The sequence below is a fragment of the Phycodurus eques genome, chromosome 7 (genome assembly GCF_024500275.1).
Source record: "Phycodurus eques isolate BA_2022a chromosome 7, UOR_Pequ_1.1, whole genome shotgun sequence".
Classification (NCBI taxonomy): domain Eukaryota; kingdom Metazoa; phylum Chordata; class Actinopteri; order Syngnathiformes; family Syngnathidae; genus Phycodurus; species Phycodurus eques.
In genome coordinates this window covers 23,022,951-23,041,873 of record NC_084531.1, presented here as the reverse complement: position 1 = coordinate 23,041,873, position 18,923 = coordinate 23,022,951, and the positions used below count along the sequence as shown (strand labels likewise).

Here is an 18,923-nt window from a genome sequence, read left to right as displayed (position 1 = left end):
TAATAATAATTATTATTATTATTATTATTAGTAGTAGTATTGTTTATGTATGTTTGTATGTATGTATGTATGTATTATTATTATTATTATTAGTAGTAGTAGTAGTAATAGAAGTAGTAGTATTTTATCGGCTGTACATGTTTACAGTTGGTACAAGTGTTACCTCAAGCACCATAATCGAATATAGCATTTACATTCATTATGCATTGGTGGTGTATACTTCTGGGCTTTGCATTAACAATTGTAGTGACCCTTTTATGAGCAAATAATTATTTTTTTCTATTAAACGTTATGTCCAATTTGTGTCATCAGCAATTGTCTTCTGTATTTCAGTCTGTAACACTCTTATTTCCTTTCGTCACCAAAGGAAAGGAGAGAAATAAGTGCAAGATGCTCAACTGATAAACACTGAAGTTTAGTTTATCAGTTGAGCACGTGCACAGAGAAAAAGCAGAATGGTTGAGATTTGCTTGTGCATGACTTAAGTGTAGGAGGAAATTAATTCATTGCCCCAAGGCTCCCTTTCCCATAACACCTGTCACCAAGTGCAGGATGCTTTTACCTCCCTCATTCAGTGAACATCTGCACACTGAGATAAACCAGACATTTAAGTTTGTCTTATCGTCCAAGTCAGCTACTGTGCAACATTACAACTTCTCTTTTATCTGAAGAAACAATGAGAAAGGGAAGCTGGTCAGCACAAATTCTGTGGTCGTCTTTAGTTACCCTCTGCTACTTAATTTGGACTGGGAAGATCTGTACTGTATTGTAAATTTCTATGGTGCCAATTAATTGTTTGTTTGTTTGTTTGTTTGATGGTTTCAGAGAAATTTCAATGCAAATTAAGGCATCTCAAACCACACAACATCTGTCTGGTCCGCTTCTCACATCACGATCCCTCCGTTTCATTCCGACACCATTTAGTTTATTTGATCTAAATACAAAATATGCATCAACTGGATGTACGAGCCCTAATCACGATACACAAGTTCAAATGCTCTTAAAAATGTTGATATTCAATAAAACCATCCTGTGGGATATGATGACTTTGTAGGTCACTGTAAAGAAAATAAAAACGTCTTATAAATTTGACACACTGCAGAGAAGAGAAGCTTTCCAAATTTTAATTTGATTGAATACAAATATCACAGAGTATATGAAGACAGGCTTTAAAATGGTTAAAAATCGATAGTTTTTTTTCAGCTCTCAGACATTGTGGGCGTGTCAACCGAATACGCTTAAAAAAACAGTCCGCTAAACTTTCAGCTGTCCATCAAATGCATTTGTATGTCTAGCATATGCCTCCACTTCTTATTCAAAGTGTGGCTCACACTACAGAAGTTTGAGCATATACTTCGTGCTAGCTATAAACCCCACAATGCTTTGCATTTCAACATATTTCGGTAGCCCCAATAATACAAAATACATCACATTTGGGAATCTAAATAATCACAAAGCTTTTCTGTAAATTGTGGCATCCAGGGAAGATGGGTTTTTCGGGTTGCAGGCGTAGCTTGCTGGCTAACATGCTGTCATGGTTGTAATGGACCTTGTGATAAATAACTCACAATTGCCCAGGAAAACCACTGATTTGAGAAGGAAATCACGTTTTTAATAAAGTAGGGGAGGGCCGACTCATGCCAGAAGCCCAAGTGCGTCACCGCGCTTTGCTTTAGCCACACCCCAAAAATCCAGACAACTTAAATGGTGAAAAAGAGTTTAACGCCATGTAGCAACAATTCAGTACTACATTGTTGACAAAAAAGAAGTACGACATTGTTCTCAGTCTTTGTACATATTTAGAAATTATCTTCAAACATACACACAACATACAGTGGAACCTGGATAGAACGCTCTAACAGTGGCAGGGGGTCGTCCTATAGATCCGATTGTCCATTCCATCGAGTGCATTCCAGCACTTCTTTTTCTTGAGGCCATATGCACCCTTACTACTGTACAGTACAAAATTATTGTTTTATAGGTTTTTTTCGTGGCCTAAAATGCCCAGGACAGTACAAAGTTATTATAAATAAATATTTAAAAAATGCTTGACAATGTTTGAAAGTTTCACATTTTATCCAATCTAACCATGTCGGTGTGCTTGGTCATGGTGACATTGTTGATGTACAGTACTCATCATAGGCAAGTCTCTTTCATGAGCCGTGTGTACTGACTGTGCTTCTTAGTTCCAAATCTGGTTCCTAAGGTGAAAGGCTTGACAAAAAAATAAAATAAAAAAAAAAAACCCAAAAACTGTTACTGTGCCAAAAATAGCATGCTCCAGATTCCAGAGACTTGTGTTATGTATTCCTCAGAGATAAAACTGCCACCATGCCTCTCTCCTCTTCCTCTTCCTCTTTCTCTTTCTCTCCTCTCTCTCTCTCTCTCTCTCTCTCTCTTCCTTTCTGCGTGCACTCTATGGCACAATAGACAATAGATATAGCCATCAATGACATGGCTGCCACATCAATGCCCACATTCAATACGGCCGCCACATAGGCAAGGGTTTCATATTTTTTGGACTTGGATCTACTTTTTTTGCATATCTGTGACCCGGAAATATGTCAGTCCCATTCTCTGCCTGCATTGCGCCACAGCGCCAGTCAACAACAGTGGACAATTTTGGAACTAACAGATCTTGTTAACGACAGTTTAAGTGACAAATGAAAACTATTTTTGGACATATGGTTCAGTCCCGACGGTCCGTTTTATTCGGTATCTGTTATATCGAGGTCCGTTTTATCGAGATTCCATTGTATACTGTTTTTAGAAACAAATCTCTGAATTGCCTTTACATGGTTTTCAAATATAATGCACAATGCAAAATTTGGTCAATCATAACCGCATTATTGCTGTTAAGGTTACTACTTCCTCCTAAGATTGGAAAACCACTTAATTGCTTTGAGATAATTTAAGTTTCATAGATACATGAGTGGGCGGCACGGTGGACGACTGGTTAGGGCGTCTGCCTCACAGTTCGGAGGACCGAGGTTCAATCCCCGGCCCCACCTGTGTGGAGTTTGCATGTTCTCCCCGTCCCTGTGTGGGCACTCCGGTTTCCTCCCACATCCCCAAAAACATGCATGGTAGGTTAATTGAAGACTCTAAATTGCCCGTAGGTGTGAATGTGAGTGCGAATGGTTGTTTGCTTATATGTGCCCTGCGATTGGCTGGCAACCAGTTCAGGGTGTACCCCGCCTCCTGTCCGAAGATACCTGGGATAGGCTCCAGCACTCCTGTGACCCTTGTGAGGATAAGCAGCTCAGATAATGGATGGATGGATAGATACATTAGTGATTAAAGTCTGTCCCCTTTTGTTGTTCTTTCAAAGCAGTTTGCTCATTCAAGAGACTGGGCTAAGAGAGGACGGAAACTTATAATTAGTTATAATTAGTTGAACTCGAGTTGATGAGTTATTGTGGTGTTCCTCCAGCCTTAGATTAAAAACCAGTGTTGAGAGCAGTTTTTCCGCTTATCTCAAGAGATTAGAAAAATGTAAACCAGCACGTGATGCCCTTATACTGTAAATATATGTCTGAAAAATGTTAGGATTTGTATGTGTTAAGGGTGATTTTGCTCATGTTTTTTAATCCTCATTCATCAATCAAGTTTGTTCATGATTCATCTGTAAACAATTAATAATGCTACTTTCAGGAGTGACGGTTAATGTCAGGTTTTGTATGGAAAGGCTAGGGTTAGAAACCATTTAGAAGAAAATTACTAAAAAAAACATTTACATGTTTAAAAATGTATTTTTTATTATTCCAGTGGGAAATTCATCCATCCATCCATTTTCTGTACTGCTTATCCTCACTAGGGTCGCAGGCGTGCTGGAGCCTATCCCAGCAATCTTTAGGCGAGAGGCGGGGTACATGCTGAACTGGTCGCCAGCCAATCACAGGGCACAGCAATGGGAAATTATTATATGCATTTATTTTTTTAATAAATTAACTTGTCTTTCTTTGGTGTGCAATTTTTCAACTAAATTGAAAGCATCTGATAGTCCCAAAATGCCAAGAATAATGAGTACAATGCTATGTTTGGATTGGGGACAAAAGAAAAAAAGACATTGTGTTCCATAGAAACGCATTAGTGATTTGAAAAAAATGTCAACTGTTCATGTTGTCTAATCAGTGAAAGATATTTACTTTATGCAAGTTCCCAAATGATCCATTTGTATGCAATACGATAAAAAAAATGTGCCAAATTAGAATAGAGTAAAATCATTTAAAAGTAGAATGCTTCGGACCTTTTTTGTACTCTTCATTCTGGTGTATTGTGTATTTGGTTTGGTTTAGGGTTGCAAAAATTGTTATTCTGTATGCAGTTTAAGATAATTATTTATCTTATCCAGTTTAAGATCATTATTTATCTTAAACTGGATGCTGAAATGTGATATAACAGATTACCAGTAGTCAATGTGCAAGGGACAAATTAAATGGTAAATTTAAGTTACTTGCACTTGGTTGGGTTCATTCATATCTGAAAGTCTGTCCCTCACCAGCCATTGACCTCAATGCACATATCTTTTCGATCTATTGAATCATTGTGGGGAAATAACTTTATTTCACCTTGTTTATGGTCTGACGGAATGTAACACTGCTTGGTTGATTTCACTCTCCTGAAATAGACTCGCTATCTGCGATGACAAGTAGGTCAATTAAATATTTGACTGCTACCAAGATTGAGAGTATTTTGAATAAAATCCGTTTCACGCATTGTTTTTTTTTCTAAAAAAAAAACATTTCATGCCCTGAAAAAACTTGCCCAAAAAAATTCAAAATCAAGTTGGGTGGATTCCACCCATGTAGACATCAACACAGCATCAGAAACTACAGTCCTCAACGATATTACAGACCCAGTGCGGCATTGGACTTGTAAATTAGTTTTAGTTTGATTTCCTGTGTTTGATCTCTTTTCGGGCACATGATGTTTTTCCAATCTTATTGGGTCTACACACTGGGATGCATTGCATAAGCATACAGCTCCCCAGTTCAAGTGTTTGTCATATCACTACCACCTGCATTGATTGTTACTGTTCTGTGTCATGCCTGTCATATTATTTGCATTGTTTCCTGCCTCCTCCAAAGAAATTAACCTCATTATGAAATTCCTACCTGCACTTCTGGAAGCTAGCCTGTTTTCCCACCAGTATCATAAAAAATGAAGCTTGCAAAGGAGCGCACAGGTGTCAAACTCAAGGCCCCATGTTTACACCCCCCCCCCCTCCCCCCCAACTAATATAGCACAATCCTTTTCTTTCTATCTGCTTAATATCTACCTGGCAGGGAGCTGATCTACTGCTGGCAGGCTGCCACAAACTTAGGAGCACAGAACTGAGGAATGGAGTAGAATGGAGTTGTGTATTGTCGCACTAACTGAGTATTAGAGTCATGAAGAAATGGAAGGGGGTGAGAGATGAGGAAGAATGAAGTAAAAGCACAAGAGGGGCTGGGGGGAATTGATGAGAGGAGGAGAAGATAATAGGAGCAGGAGGGAGCTAGTGTAGACAGATATAGGCTATGTTCACTGTAGTCATTAGCACCTGTGGGGAAGATAATGAGGAACACATGTGACTCAGCGTCATGTTCAATAACAAGGAAGTACGTATTGTCAATTTTAATTGACAAAAGATGAAAAATTAGGTTACTATTTTATGAACGGTCTTAATATTGTGACTACTGCTGTGTGAGTGGCACGGTGGCCGACTGGTTAGACCGTCTGCCTCACAGTTCTGAGGTGTGGGGTTCAATCCCCGGCCTCGCCTGTGTCGAGTTTGCATGTTCTCCCCGTGCCTGCATGGGTTTTCTCCGGGAAGTCCGGTTTCCTCCCACATCCCAAAAACATGCATGGTCGGTTAATTGAAATCTCTAAATTGCGTGTGTGAATGGGAGTGCGAATGGTTGTTTGTTTATGTATGCCCTGCGATTGGCTGGCAACCAGTTCAGGGTGTACCCCGCCTCCTGCCCGTTGATAGCTGGGCACGCCCGCGACCCGAGTGAGGAGAAACGACTCAGAAAATGGATGGATGGATGGATGCTTTGTGAGTGATTCTACCCAACCTCATGATGTGGCTGATAAGTATAAAGTAAGTACAAAGTGTTGGCAAATTGAGTCTAGCCTCATTTTCGTTTTCTTTCCCATTAAAGGATATCTGAAAGGTCCCATATTTTGGCTATTTAGACCTCTATAGAGTGACTGTGTAACATGGACTTGTAAAAGTGTAAACGTGTCAATTTCGTGAAAAAACAAAACAAAAACAAAACACTTGTTTTTGTCATATGAGTGTCCAGAAAAGGCCCCTCTAACAGCTACTTCTGTTTGACCCAGTTTTGTATCCGCTTTGTCGATATTTGGGAAAGACCACCCCTTTTCTCTGATTGTTTGCCTCCGTGCAGAAGACTCACTTGTAAGAGCACACGTGTTTGTTATGTTGACAGTGCTGGCTCGGGAGTTGAAAGGGAAGGCAGAGCTCTTCGCTAGTGACGTCGATAAGCTCGAGAAATTCGAATGACCTGACCTATCGGCAGAAAAACGTCTGGGACTCAAGAATGCGTGGCCGATTTTAATTCATATTCCACATGCTTACTGAGGCACCATAGAGACAATATTAAATCCCAAATACTAGAAACAATTGGTTTGGTAAAATATGTCCCATTAAAGTTTGAAGTATTTTTTTCCAAAAGATAAATAAATTCTATTCATCCATTTTCTGTACCGCTTATCCTCGGGTCACGGGCGTGCTGGAGCCTATCCCAGCTATCTTCGGACGACAGGCGGGTTACACCCTGAAGTAGTCGCCAGCCAAATTTACTTAATCATACAAACATTTTACAGCCCAATAAAATGTCCCAAAAATATTTCTTTGCAGCAAGGAAAAACAGACCTACAGTAAACACACAATCAACAACAAGAAAAACAAGGCAAGCAGCTACTCAGTTGGAAAGTCCACACTTCTTTTTTTTTAATTAAAATATTCACACACCATAAAAAGTACATGTACAAAACTATAAGATTTGAAATTGCTTTATATACACATACAAAAGATAGAGACCAAAGGAGAAAAAAAGCATACACAGAAGGAAGGTGTGTTGGTAAGGAAGAATGTGGGTGAGTCTCTTCCGCAAGAGGTTAAAAGAATCACAGTTTTCCATCTGGAGCAGGTATTCTTCCAAAATAATCTGAAATGATGGGGATCATAACCCTAATGACCATAATTTCAATGGAGACAGACATGGGTGGTACATATCAGAAACAGTACTTATTCATCCTGAATTCCACCTGCATGGGCCAAAGCGTGAGGAAGATTAAAGTGATAATCAGGTGGATCATGCGGCCTGTTCCAAGATACACAAATGGAAAACTCTCCAAAGGAATCAAATGAAACTTATGATGAGATGTTAGGTAATTCATGCTGGGCACACACTCCAATCCATGATGACAATAACGATGCGATTGTGATGTAAATGGAGCCGAGACCTACCGCAAACAATGCTGTAAACAATTTGCCGTCAATATACTCGCATACCATATTTGTTCTGCACATGAAAATATTCAACAACACTGAATGACAGTGAGGCTAAAGGTTAAAAAGAATGATGATAGATGACTGACACTGATGCACTGCGGTTTTCATCTCTTTTTTGTTGTCAAGGAGAACTGTGCTTTTTTTCTTCAGATATGACAGATCTGGGCCTGAAAAGAGAAAAATAATATTTATAAATAAATGAATATTGTTCTGTCATTTAATCCAGGGTACATGTTTTGGTCCCCACAAAAAATGCTTTTGAATAATAATAATGTTAATGATAACTTGACGCAGTGTGCATGTGTGTTGTGTGCATGTGTTTGTGTGTGTGTGGGGGTGTCTGTATGATGACACACAATGAAAATAAATGTAATGAACAGAAACATACATTGTTGGGGAGTAACTAATTACATGTAAAGAGATTATGTAATCTAATTACAAAATATATGTAATTGTAATCGATTACATTACTGGGAGAAAATGCTTAGTTAAATTACAGTTTAATTTAACTAATTTAACTAACCATAAGACTTGCACCTTCTAAAGTCGACGCTTGTGATTGGTTCTCTCTGGTCACATGCCATTCCGCGGTAGTCTCAAACATGACATCATTTTCCAAATTTTCTCATTTCCTCAAAGCGCCACCTTGTGGTGCAATCTATCAGTTGGTCTGAGATTTTGAAAAGGTTACGAGGGTTTTATTTCACTTTTGTTCGAGGAAAGGTTCTGTTGATGCATTCATTCAAAATTAAGAAAAGTAATCTAAATGGAATTGAATGTAATTATTTATATTACTTCGAGAAAGTAATTGAAAATAGTTGCATTACTTTTACTGTTTCAAATGCGTAACTTGTAATTGTAACCAATTGTGTTTCCAAAGTAATCTTTCCAACACTGCATATACAGAACAGCATATGAACGGATTAATGAAACCAGAATAAAATATGAAAGACAACAACAATCCATTTACACCACATATGTGCTTATGTCCATGACATGAATCATGCGAAACTGTGTTCTTTGGCATTGAGAAATTGATGTCGGACAGTAAATTCAACCAATCCTGTTGATGCTCAGATATCTGTGCATTGATATTTACTGTACATAAGAGAATGTCCACACATAGAATGAAATAAAATGTTCCTTTTACAAAAATCTATTATTTCTACTTTTTCCCTCTGGACCTTGTTTAATTTTTGCCCTTTCTTTAAGTGTTAACCTTCCTTCATTGATTAGCATTCTCACCGAAGCCGCAAAAATATCTGCTCTGCATTGCTGCTATGATTTAGCAGAGTTGCTTCACTGGCCACAATCTCTTCAATCACATCACAAAGTTCCAATTCACATTTCCCATTGCTAGGAAACAATTCCTAAGAGCTCAGTCCATCTTGACTCATCTTCTCGCCAGACAATATCTTTGTTTTTCCCAGAAATACTGCCAGAATCTGCCTGGGTCTTTAATTACATATCAACGTTTTGAGACTGTACATTGTCTTCTTTTATGTGTTCGTAGTCGCTTTCTCATCCAAGGTCCATCCAGGATTGTCTACAATCTCTCTCCCTCACAGTTTACACCTTCCTGTCTTCCTAATCTTCAGCCTTACTGGTCTTTCCTGTTACAGCACCAGGGAGATATTATCATGATGTTTTAATTTCCCAGGTATTTTGGCATTATCATACTTGAAATCTGTCCAATTCTGAAAGCTCTAACAAATTATATCATACAGCCAAAAAAGAGACACTAACAAGAACAGGTACACCTAATTTCCTTATGGCCCAATTCAGCATGGCATTATAAATAACACAAATACCCACCAATATTTGCCTAACACGCTAAATTTGCCAAACCAATAGGACACTAGAGAGCATGTGAGCATTCTGACACTCCATTTCCAAATGCTGCACACTGCAATCTCCTCATCATTTTATCCTGCGCATAAGGAAATACACAGCGTCAGCATAAGTGTTAACCTTCCAATCGCAAATCACGAGTATCAGTAATAAGCAAGATCACGGAACATCAGATTAAGAAAGGATATTGAGAAGGTCTTTAAAATTGTTGCATTTTGTAGGATGTGCTACATGATGTAAGCACTTATTTCCCATAACAAATCCCAATGGTGGTCAAATGCTTGCATACAGAAAATACAGACCTTTCAAACTCAGTGGTTTTTGTTACTCTATACTTGTATTGAGTAACAAAATGAATAAAATTAGTATTTTGTTTCAAGGTCGCTGTCGGATGATTTTGAATTTGCAGCTTTTTCTTTATTTTTTTCCCCCCTGGATGGGTTACATGTTTTTCCCAGTGGCTGGTCATATTTTAAGTGAACATATTTCCATATACAGTGTATATACATTATATTAATTAAATGCTAGACTGTACAAAATCTTTAAACATTTACTGTATGTATTATGTTATTTATGTTACCGGAACTGAATGTACAGTATCTAATACCACAATAGAACAACGCACATTCGTCCTCACCTCAGCTGAGCCACAAAGCTCCTTGTTTCTTCTATTCTTCGCAGCCTTATCTTATTCCCTCCTTGGTTACTCTTTGCTTCATATTTCCTGCTCTCCTCCCCTTTATATAATCCTCCTTTTTTCTATCCCCCTTTTCCCGTATTTCCATTAAACAAAGCTGCCTAACATGTTCAGCTTTCCGCCCATATTCTACTCCTCAGCAACACAGTTCAATCCATAAAGCGACATTTGACGATAAGATAGCACTGGAACATATGTAGAGTACATGTATAATACATAGATGTCGTACCAGGGGAGCAACTTTGTGTGCATAGTTTGTAAATGAGCCTCTTTCAACCTGTTTCAGTTTTTTATTTATTTATTTAATTCGTTCCTACTTTCTCGGTTTCCATTACATGCAATATCAACCGAGGAAGAAATCTACATTTTGACGTTATTGTTTGCCCTTGGCTAAGTGATTTTTTCCTTTGTTGGTTTGGGTTGTATATTTGTTAATTTCCCCAGAAATATTATTACCCCAGGTAAAGGCATTGTAAACATTATTTTAATTTCCCCTGTCTTTTCCCTCCCCACCTTACCTCGGGTGTCATTATGCTCTAGTGTGGCACCAACTCAGGTTAGATAGTTGCTGGTGAACACATGCATGGAAAACGATGTGTTACCACTGCAGGCCACAGAGCCCATTGTTATTTGTACGTTTGTACAAGCCAGGGCACATCCAAGTGACTAGGGCGCCTGTTTGTGTAAAAACTCAGTAATGTATGCATGGGCACATGTATCCTCGTCACAGCCTCTTCAGCCACGGGATGTGTCATGTTGTACAGTATTGCCAATCAGCCCACACGCAGCGAATGCATTTCCTCTACATTTACATTGCGATAACAACACATGACTCCAATGTCTTTATCCAATGGCTAAAGAACTAGACGGAACGGCAACGAGGGGTTGCTTTTGCATGTTGCAGTGCAATTTTCACAGATGGAGGATATCAAACTGAGTGGAATCAGACTGTGCGGCAATCAACTGTAAACTTAAATTAACAGACAAGACATGGCACAAACTGTGTCTTGATGATATTACCACCTACGCAATCAAAACTATCGCCCTGTATGTTTGAAATTCTCCTTCTTCTTCTTCTAACTATTTTTAAGAGCGTTATTGGGGGGAGGGGATTAGAGAATCCATTCAAACATGTTTTTAACCTTATCAAAATCTTTTCTAGCAACCATGTGTGATCATTATGACTCAGACTAGCTCTGAATACTGCATGCCTTTTATGACAACTAAACAGGATGGACACGAGGAATGGGATGGTGGCATAGGGGGGAGCAGTGAGGTGGGAACAACCAGCAGGTGACATGCACAGCAGCTTGAGGGATGTAATTAAGTCTTGGGATGTTCAGACAGTTCATGATAATGTGTTTTTGTAAAGTGGTTCAAATATATATATATATATTTTTAAATGTGACTATATAGTCAATAGTAATTTAAATAAATGTTGTATTAGTCATATTAAAAGAAAGTAAAATGGAGAAAACTATCTGCTTCACTTGCAATGTTTTCTGTCAGTAGTGCTTGACTTGGCCACATGGTCAAATCAATCTCATTGATCATTATCTTTTCAATATCAAAATAAGAGGTATTATTTTTTGATTGCACGCTTGCTGTTACAAAATAGAAGAATGAATACATGGATAAAGATAGGGATGAAATAAGGATAAGCTTACAGTTGAAAGTCCATAAAAGTGTATGTGTATTAGTATGCGAACACATGAACAGCACAGGTCAACAAAAAAAAATAGTTTTATGTTGCAAACAGGCCGCGTGTCTGAAATATGATTTTTTAAAATTTGTTATACAAATTTGCCTTAATTGTTAAGAAATATATACTGTATTAAAAAAAAAATCATGTGTGTGTGATGAGCATATATCAGGTCTTTCACAAGAATATTTGAGCATACTGTACAGCCATATCCACCTTTCTTACAGTTAGTGTGTCACAATTTGTTTTCGTGACCAAAAACATGCAGCTGATAGACCCAAATTGTCATGTGCAAGATGACGAAAATATATTTAAGAAAAAGACATCTGATGGAAAAGAAGTGTGGAGATAGAGAAAGGGAAGAGACTGTGAAATCCACGTGAGTCAGACACCAAAAGAGCTAAACAAGAGGGTGTGACGCGTTTCTTGTTGCCCGTTGAGATATCGTCAGGCAAGTGTAATAAGAAAACACTTTGTTGAGCAAAGGTGACTCTCTAATTGTCTATCTGGCAGCAATTAGACAGCATTTAACCAGCACCCATCCAATCACCGTAGCAGGACACAAAGGCAAGTGTAGTGTGTCTTGGAGCAGGAGCCACAGTTGGTGTAAGGCCGGGGTGACTGTCAGTGGGTATGTAACACTAATTAAGATGCCTCGGTCTTTGGGTGACACGACTTCTCAGTTGGCTGCTTGTCTGCTTGGGTTAATGGGCTAATTTGAATATTACTCACCTGGTTTAAAGGGGACCCAGAAAGTTGCAAGGGAGTGTTTGAGGTCCTTGGCGGTCCAATCCAGTGGAAATTTTTAGACTGGTACAAAAGATGGTCCGCTTGGTCTAGTCCAGCTTAGTCTGTACAAGACTAGTGACAGAACATTTGGAATTCACATCCAGAACCCAGGCAAGGCTCATCTTTCTCTGAGAGTCAAATCACTACGCTTCAGTTATGAATTGTCCAGAATGAACCTCTGTATGTAAGGGTTGTGTCAAAGTTAAAATCCATTTCACAGCGGCTCATCTTCCTTTTACAAAGTTGCATTTCACCACGTGATTATATAGAAGGAATACATGTTGACTTTGCATCTGTCAATTCTCCTAATGTTAGCTGCAATCTGGGCTATTAATGTATGAGCAGTTTTTACATCCAGAACACCAGGGGTCAGCATTTGTAGATCCAAGTCGAAGGAAATTCTAAATGCAGCCAGTCTACTTTCGTCATAAACTCAGTACTTGTCCAATTGGAGAGGATATCCTTTACAGGATATGCATTTTATGTCACGACATATTTGTATGCTTTTCTGTTTTTTTTTTTAAACTATTCACTGCAGTCCACAGCATCAACTTTGACTGTGTCTTGTATTTTTTTCTTAAATAAGGAGATTGCGGCGTTCATGATTGTAAAATTTATTCCATTAGTGGTGATCATGATGATCAAACTAACAGGTGGATCTTTCAGGAACTGGTCAGTCACCATTGGCAAGCACTGAGATGGTAATCCAATCCAGAAATGAGAACCGGGATAATTAGAAAAAGGTAAACCAGATGGCAACACAGCAATGGGTACAGAAAGCAAGATAAACAGACAGGGGTGGTTTCTTCTTCTTAATTTTGTCTTGTTCCCCATGGTGGTAATGTCTTCTTTTCAGTTCAACCACACGGAACAAAAACTTCAGGGTTCTAGAAAACAGAGAAGAAAATACAACCATTAGATGTGAACTTTGGAAACCAATTTTTGTGTGTGTGTAAGGACTGGAATCAGTTGAACTCCCAAAGGAAACACTTACATGCAATAGGGTACCTTGAAAAGAAATCGTTTGGATAAAGGGAAATAGAAAGTGAAGGATTTGGCACACAGCAACAGAGCAGAGGCATGGTTAGCTAAATCTACCAGGATTTGCAATATGTGGGATGGATACATTTCAGTCATACTTCAGGGTGTGGTCCATATGGAAAAAAAAAAATATATATATGTATATATATATATATATATATATATATATAATAGTATTAACACATAATAATACTTAATAACACAGTATTGGTTTGTTGACGTAGAGCAACAAAGGAAGAGAGTGCAATATCTTTGAGATGGATGAAGCCGTCCTTTTCTCTGGCAGGTTATTGCAACATGTTATTTGTAACGTGTGCATTTTGTCAGGAAAACATTCTTAACTACATTTGTCAGAAGGAATATTTTCGACCAGCGTTTATATAACGCTGGTGCTTTTAGTCTCAGTTAAAGAATGAAGCAGGGTATTCGCAACGACCACCCAACTGTATTCATCCATCGCAACCTCAGCACAGCTGTGCCGACTTACATGTCAACATCTTCCCAACAAGCCCCTCCATCTGACCGCTCCCATCCTTACCTCCATCACTCTGGTAATGCAGGTGGAAAAAAAAAAAAAAAAAAAAAAAAAACCTACACAGATAACATAAGGCAGTGTGTTGCAATGAGATGGATGGAAAGGACATATATTAATTTAATGGAGAGCGGTAGAAGAAGTCATATAGGATTAAGAATTAGGTACAAGTTGCACTGCAAGCGAAAATATACAATAGGTAGAAAGTTATGAACCGAAAACAGGAGCAATGATATTTTTAAAAAATGTTGAAAATGACTGTGAAAGATGGACACATGGAGACGAGCAAAGGAAACAAAGGTGGAGCCAACAGACTAAAGAAAAGGTTGCACGGGTAGCGTGCATGACAGCAACAATTCACCGAGCTATTGTTATCTAGTTTTATCTTGTTTTGTTTATTTTTATTTTCATGGCTTTGAGGCAAGGCGGCACGGTGGACGACTGGTTAGAGCGTCGGCCTCACAGTTCTGAGGACCCGGGTTCAATCCCCGGCCCCGCCTGTGTGGAGTTTGCATGTTCTCCCCGTGCCTGCGTGGGTTTTCTCCGCGCACTCCGTTTTCCGCCCACATCCCAAAAACATGCATGAATTGGCGACTCTAAATTGCCCGTAGGTGTGACTGTGAGTGCGAATGGTTGTTTGTTTGTATGTGCCCTGCGATTGGCTGGCAACCAGTTGAGGGTGTACCCCGCCTCCTGCCCGATGACAGCTGGGATAGGCTCCAGCACGCCCGCGACCCTAGTGAGGAGAAGCGGCAGTCATGCAGACACAAACAAAGAAGAGACTTCTTCGACAGTACAACTACAAAGTAAGTTTCTGTAATAGTAATAATGTTTCATAGAGGCTATAGTATAAAGGATATATGCGTGTGAGTATTGTTAGATTATCTTGTATGTGTTGCTCCATCATGTGTGTTCAAATATCTGTCGCTTATAAAACCGCAACTATTGATGTTAATTATTAGCATGTCAGTGGTGTTTTGCATTGTTTGCTAGCATTAAGCTAAACTGCACTTTTTAAGTCATGTATGTGGTTGGTTCAAAGACAAAATGTGTATTTATCTTTGATGACTTGTTCAATGTTTGTCAAACTGCTGCTTATTATGAATTGAGTTGAATTGAATTCACTGGCACCATACAGAGCTTGTATCTCAAGTTTGAGTTCGCAAGTCAAAGCAAACAAATTGGCTGGATGATGCCTTGTATCTTGAAAAATGATCTTATCTAAAGGCAACTCTGCATTTATGTAACAAACAGTCACATTCCAAGAATAATTTACAATTTTACATTTAAAATTTTCCATTGTTTTGTTTTATTACATCATATTCTTCTTTTTTTGTTGAATGGATTAGTCTGCTACAGTGTTTGACATTATTTTCCTAGCTAACACAGCTATCACCAACATGCTAACACACCCTGTGATGGAAACAAGCTACAAATGGAGAGATGAAGTGAACTGTGGGTATTTACGTGCGGAGTGATGCCTCAAAACCTGATCACATCATACCTAAATTATATGTGTAAAATGTGAAAAATAGCCATTCACAAAAGGGTAAGATAGAAACTTTTGGGTCAGACGGAGACTATATTCTACAATCATTGGAGGAGACTCAGGGGATGCTAAAAACCATGTCAATCATTACTCTTTGGAGCCATCTCATTGTGAGGCCAGAAGACAGTCAGATCTTAAAATTTCTCCACTCGACACTACGAGGTTGTCCTTCATCTGCCGGTGGAAGCATTGGAGACATGGAGAAAGAGAGAAGGAATCAGCAGCAGAGACAACAAGCTACAAAACGGTGAAAAATCCAGAGAGGGAAATCAAGAGTAAGTGACAGGAGGAGAATGGAAAACACAGCAGGCGGCGCAAGCAGGGAGATGCATTCAGAGAGACACAGATGGCAAACAAGAATGAAGCCAGGCATGAGGGTTGACATAAAAAGGAGTGGTGGTATTTTTAAGGGCACAGAGGAAAGACAGGTTACAAGGTCAAGGGTGGGCCTTAGGGATAACACACGTTGCTTTTCACAAAAACTCCAACACATCCTTGTGTAGAAATTAACTATTTTCCTATCTCGGCTAACCTTGCGAGAGTGTGCACTGTTGCCCTTGCTTAAGGCGGTTAAACCTCACACATCACCTCTCCGAAATGCATTCACAGACCTGCAGGGTTTTGGTGGCTGACCCTGAGTTTTTGTGCACACACAGATTTCCACTCCACTTATGAGAACATTACATTGACTTCCCGGGGGGAATTTTTAACCCTTTAAACATGAGGGATTACACAGAGCAAGCTGTTCATTGTCCCCAGTTAAAGCTTGTGTGAATGGATTGCCGTCCTAGTATTAAACACATTCAACACATACTATGAACAGATGTTCCATTTGGTTCACTGATCTTAAATGCGAAACAATTAACTCAATTAATCGTGTGTCAAGATTTTACTGCAATCTGTGGTTCACATTATACCATCTATATTTTTTTAATATTCAGGCTGAAAATTGCGGAGTATGTTATCCTGTATGTGTTTGTTTGTCCATCTATTTGTTATATAGTAGGCTACTTTCAGGTTCATGGAGGATGACTAATTAAAGTGCTACTTAAAGTAATTTGAAGTCTTGATAATAAATATCATGAAACTTAATCTGAGAAAAAAGTACCAATACTTGTGTTTCGACTGTTATACTTGTGTTTACACTCCATGAACACCAAAACAAACTAAAATATCACAATGTGCCTCTTCTCCCATGTTGGGTATCATTTCTGACAACTGGGGGCCTTTAATGGGGGTCTCTCTTTGTTTCTGTCACACGCTGTGTTCTTTAACCACTCTGACTGCAGCTCCCTCTGTTCAGATCAATGTTTCCTGCCGCTGCAATGCAGCAAGCAGTGAAAAGTATCACAGGCCTATCTTACACCCCGAGAAACCTAAATGTTTCTCGTCAGACACATTTGAGCATCACTCCTCAACACGATTTGCCCTAGAAGTGTCACACAGTGAATGCGGAAGCAAAGCGAAGCAAGGAACACAAAAGGACACCTGTTACTTGTTTGATTTGCAGAGTACCCAAATTATTGTTGCAGTTGTCTGTAGCGTGCATACGGCTTGTTGGATGTTAGTTTGGGCGGCACGGTGGAAGACTGGTTGGCACATCTGCCTCACAGTTCTGAGGACCAGGGTTCAAATCCCGGCTCCGTCTGTGTGGAGTTTGCATGTTCTCCCCGTGCCTGCGTGGGTTTTCTCCGGGTACTCCGGTTTCCTCCCACATCCCAAAAACATGCACGGTAGGTTGATTGAAGACTCTAAATTGCCCATAGGTGTGAATGTGAGTGCGAATGGTTGTTTGTTTATTTGTGCCACGCGATTGGCTGGCGACCAAGTTCAGGGTATACCCCGCCTGTCGCCCGACGACAACTGGGATAGGCTCCAGGACGCCCGCGAACCCAGTGAGGATAAGCGGTACAGAAAATTGATGGATGGACGGATGTTAGTTTGACTGACAGTCTTTAGTCAGTTTGGGTTAGAAGAGAATTAGGGCAATTAAGAAAATACTGTAGTTGTTTTGTGCAAGTGGTAGCACCACAATGCTCAGTTACTCAGTAAAATGTATTCCTTTTCATATTTTTTGTGTGAAATTCTAGCCTGTTGTAGTTCTCATGAATACCCAAAAGTATTTCCCCTTTAGATGGCCAATTTAGCTAACAACTTCTCAAAACACTTAGTGAAGTACTTGTGCAGAGATCCCTCCACATGGTTTAAAAGGTGAAAAGGATAAGAGCGACTTTGAATTAATCCACCCAATTCATCTTCAAAAAAATAGTTGCAGATTCTCTCACAATACAACCCCAGACTGTATGACTCAATATAAGGGGTGTGCAGGTCAATTAACTGTTATAATTGTTACACCTGTTCCAACAGAGTTCATGAAGGTCAAAACTTTCCCTGAGCTAGATGGCTAAGCCACTGTGTTATCTCCCCTCCCCTCTGTGTTATTATCTTAGGCTCAATGACACCTCATTTCAACCCACTCACAGAGGCTAATTCAATGACCAGACACTGATAACATATTTCAACTTAAGCTGTTTAAGCCTGACGAGTGAAATGGTGTCTCCATTTATTCATTCTAATTTCCTGAGTAGATTGCAGTTACAGTGGAAATATACTGGAGCGAGTTTAGTTTCGTGAAAATCTGCTCTTGTGGATTTCTATAATTATGGCACTATTGAGAATTATAAAGAGTGTTTTTGTGCATGTCTGCGGGTGTGGATCCAGGGAGTAAGGTAGTCAGTCATCAACAAATTTTATTAGCCTTAGAATAGCCTTTTATTCCCATGATTAAGTTGCTTAATAGAACAGTAATATTAGTCCTGCACAGGGCTGTATCCAGGCCAAAATTTTAACCGTGGTCCGGAGTCATAGAGAGAGGGTTTTATTCATTTTTCCCTATAACTTTCAAACAGACATATTCGTTTGTATTCTGTGATCCTCGTCTGCAGTGTGCACATTGGTAGAAATTAAATATATAATTTACAAGGTTTAGGTTTGCACAAAACAACTGTAATTGTTAAAGTGCATGCTTTATTATTATTTTTTTTTAAACACATTAAAAAAAATTCTCATTTTTTATTTAATGTAACTTTCTTTATTTGTTCTATTTATTATTATTATTATTATTTAAAATGGACACTATATACAATGTATTTTTATTATTATTAAGGACATTTAGTCTCATGCTGCTATTTAAATCTTACTTATGAGCCATATTGCCATAAGTATTAGTGGCGC

The 18,923-nt window shown here is 39.0% G+C and overlaps 1 protein-coding gene across 5 annotated transcripts in view; it reads right to left on the bottom strand.

Annotated features, from left to right (window-relative positions):
* Positions 1–6,986: 6,986 nt before the first annotated feature.
* Positions 6,987–18,923, bottom strand: part of zgc:172282 (leucine-rich repeat and fibronectin type III domain-containing protein 1-like protein) — a 143,327-nt gene continuing 131,390 nt past the window's right edge. For 3 of the 5 annotated variants that reach the window (XM_061682014.1, XM_061682016.1, XM_061682015.1), the window contains one exon: positions 15,797–15,863. In XM_061682014.1, coding sequence (XP_061537998.1) covers positions 15,817–15,863 — 47 coding nt within the window. In that variant the 3' untranslated portion in view covers positions 15,797–15,816. Of the gene's footprint in view, positions 7,696–11,866; positions 13,455–15,796; positions 15,864–18,923 lie in introns of those variants that run through there. The other 2 variants (XR_009768921.1, XM_061682017.1) reach the window with 2 other exon arrangements.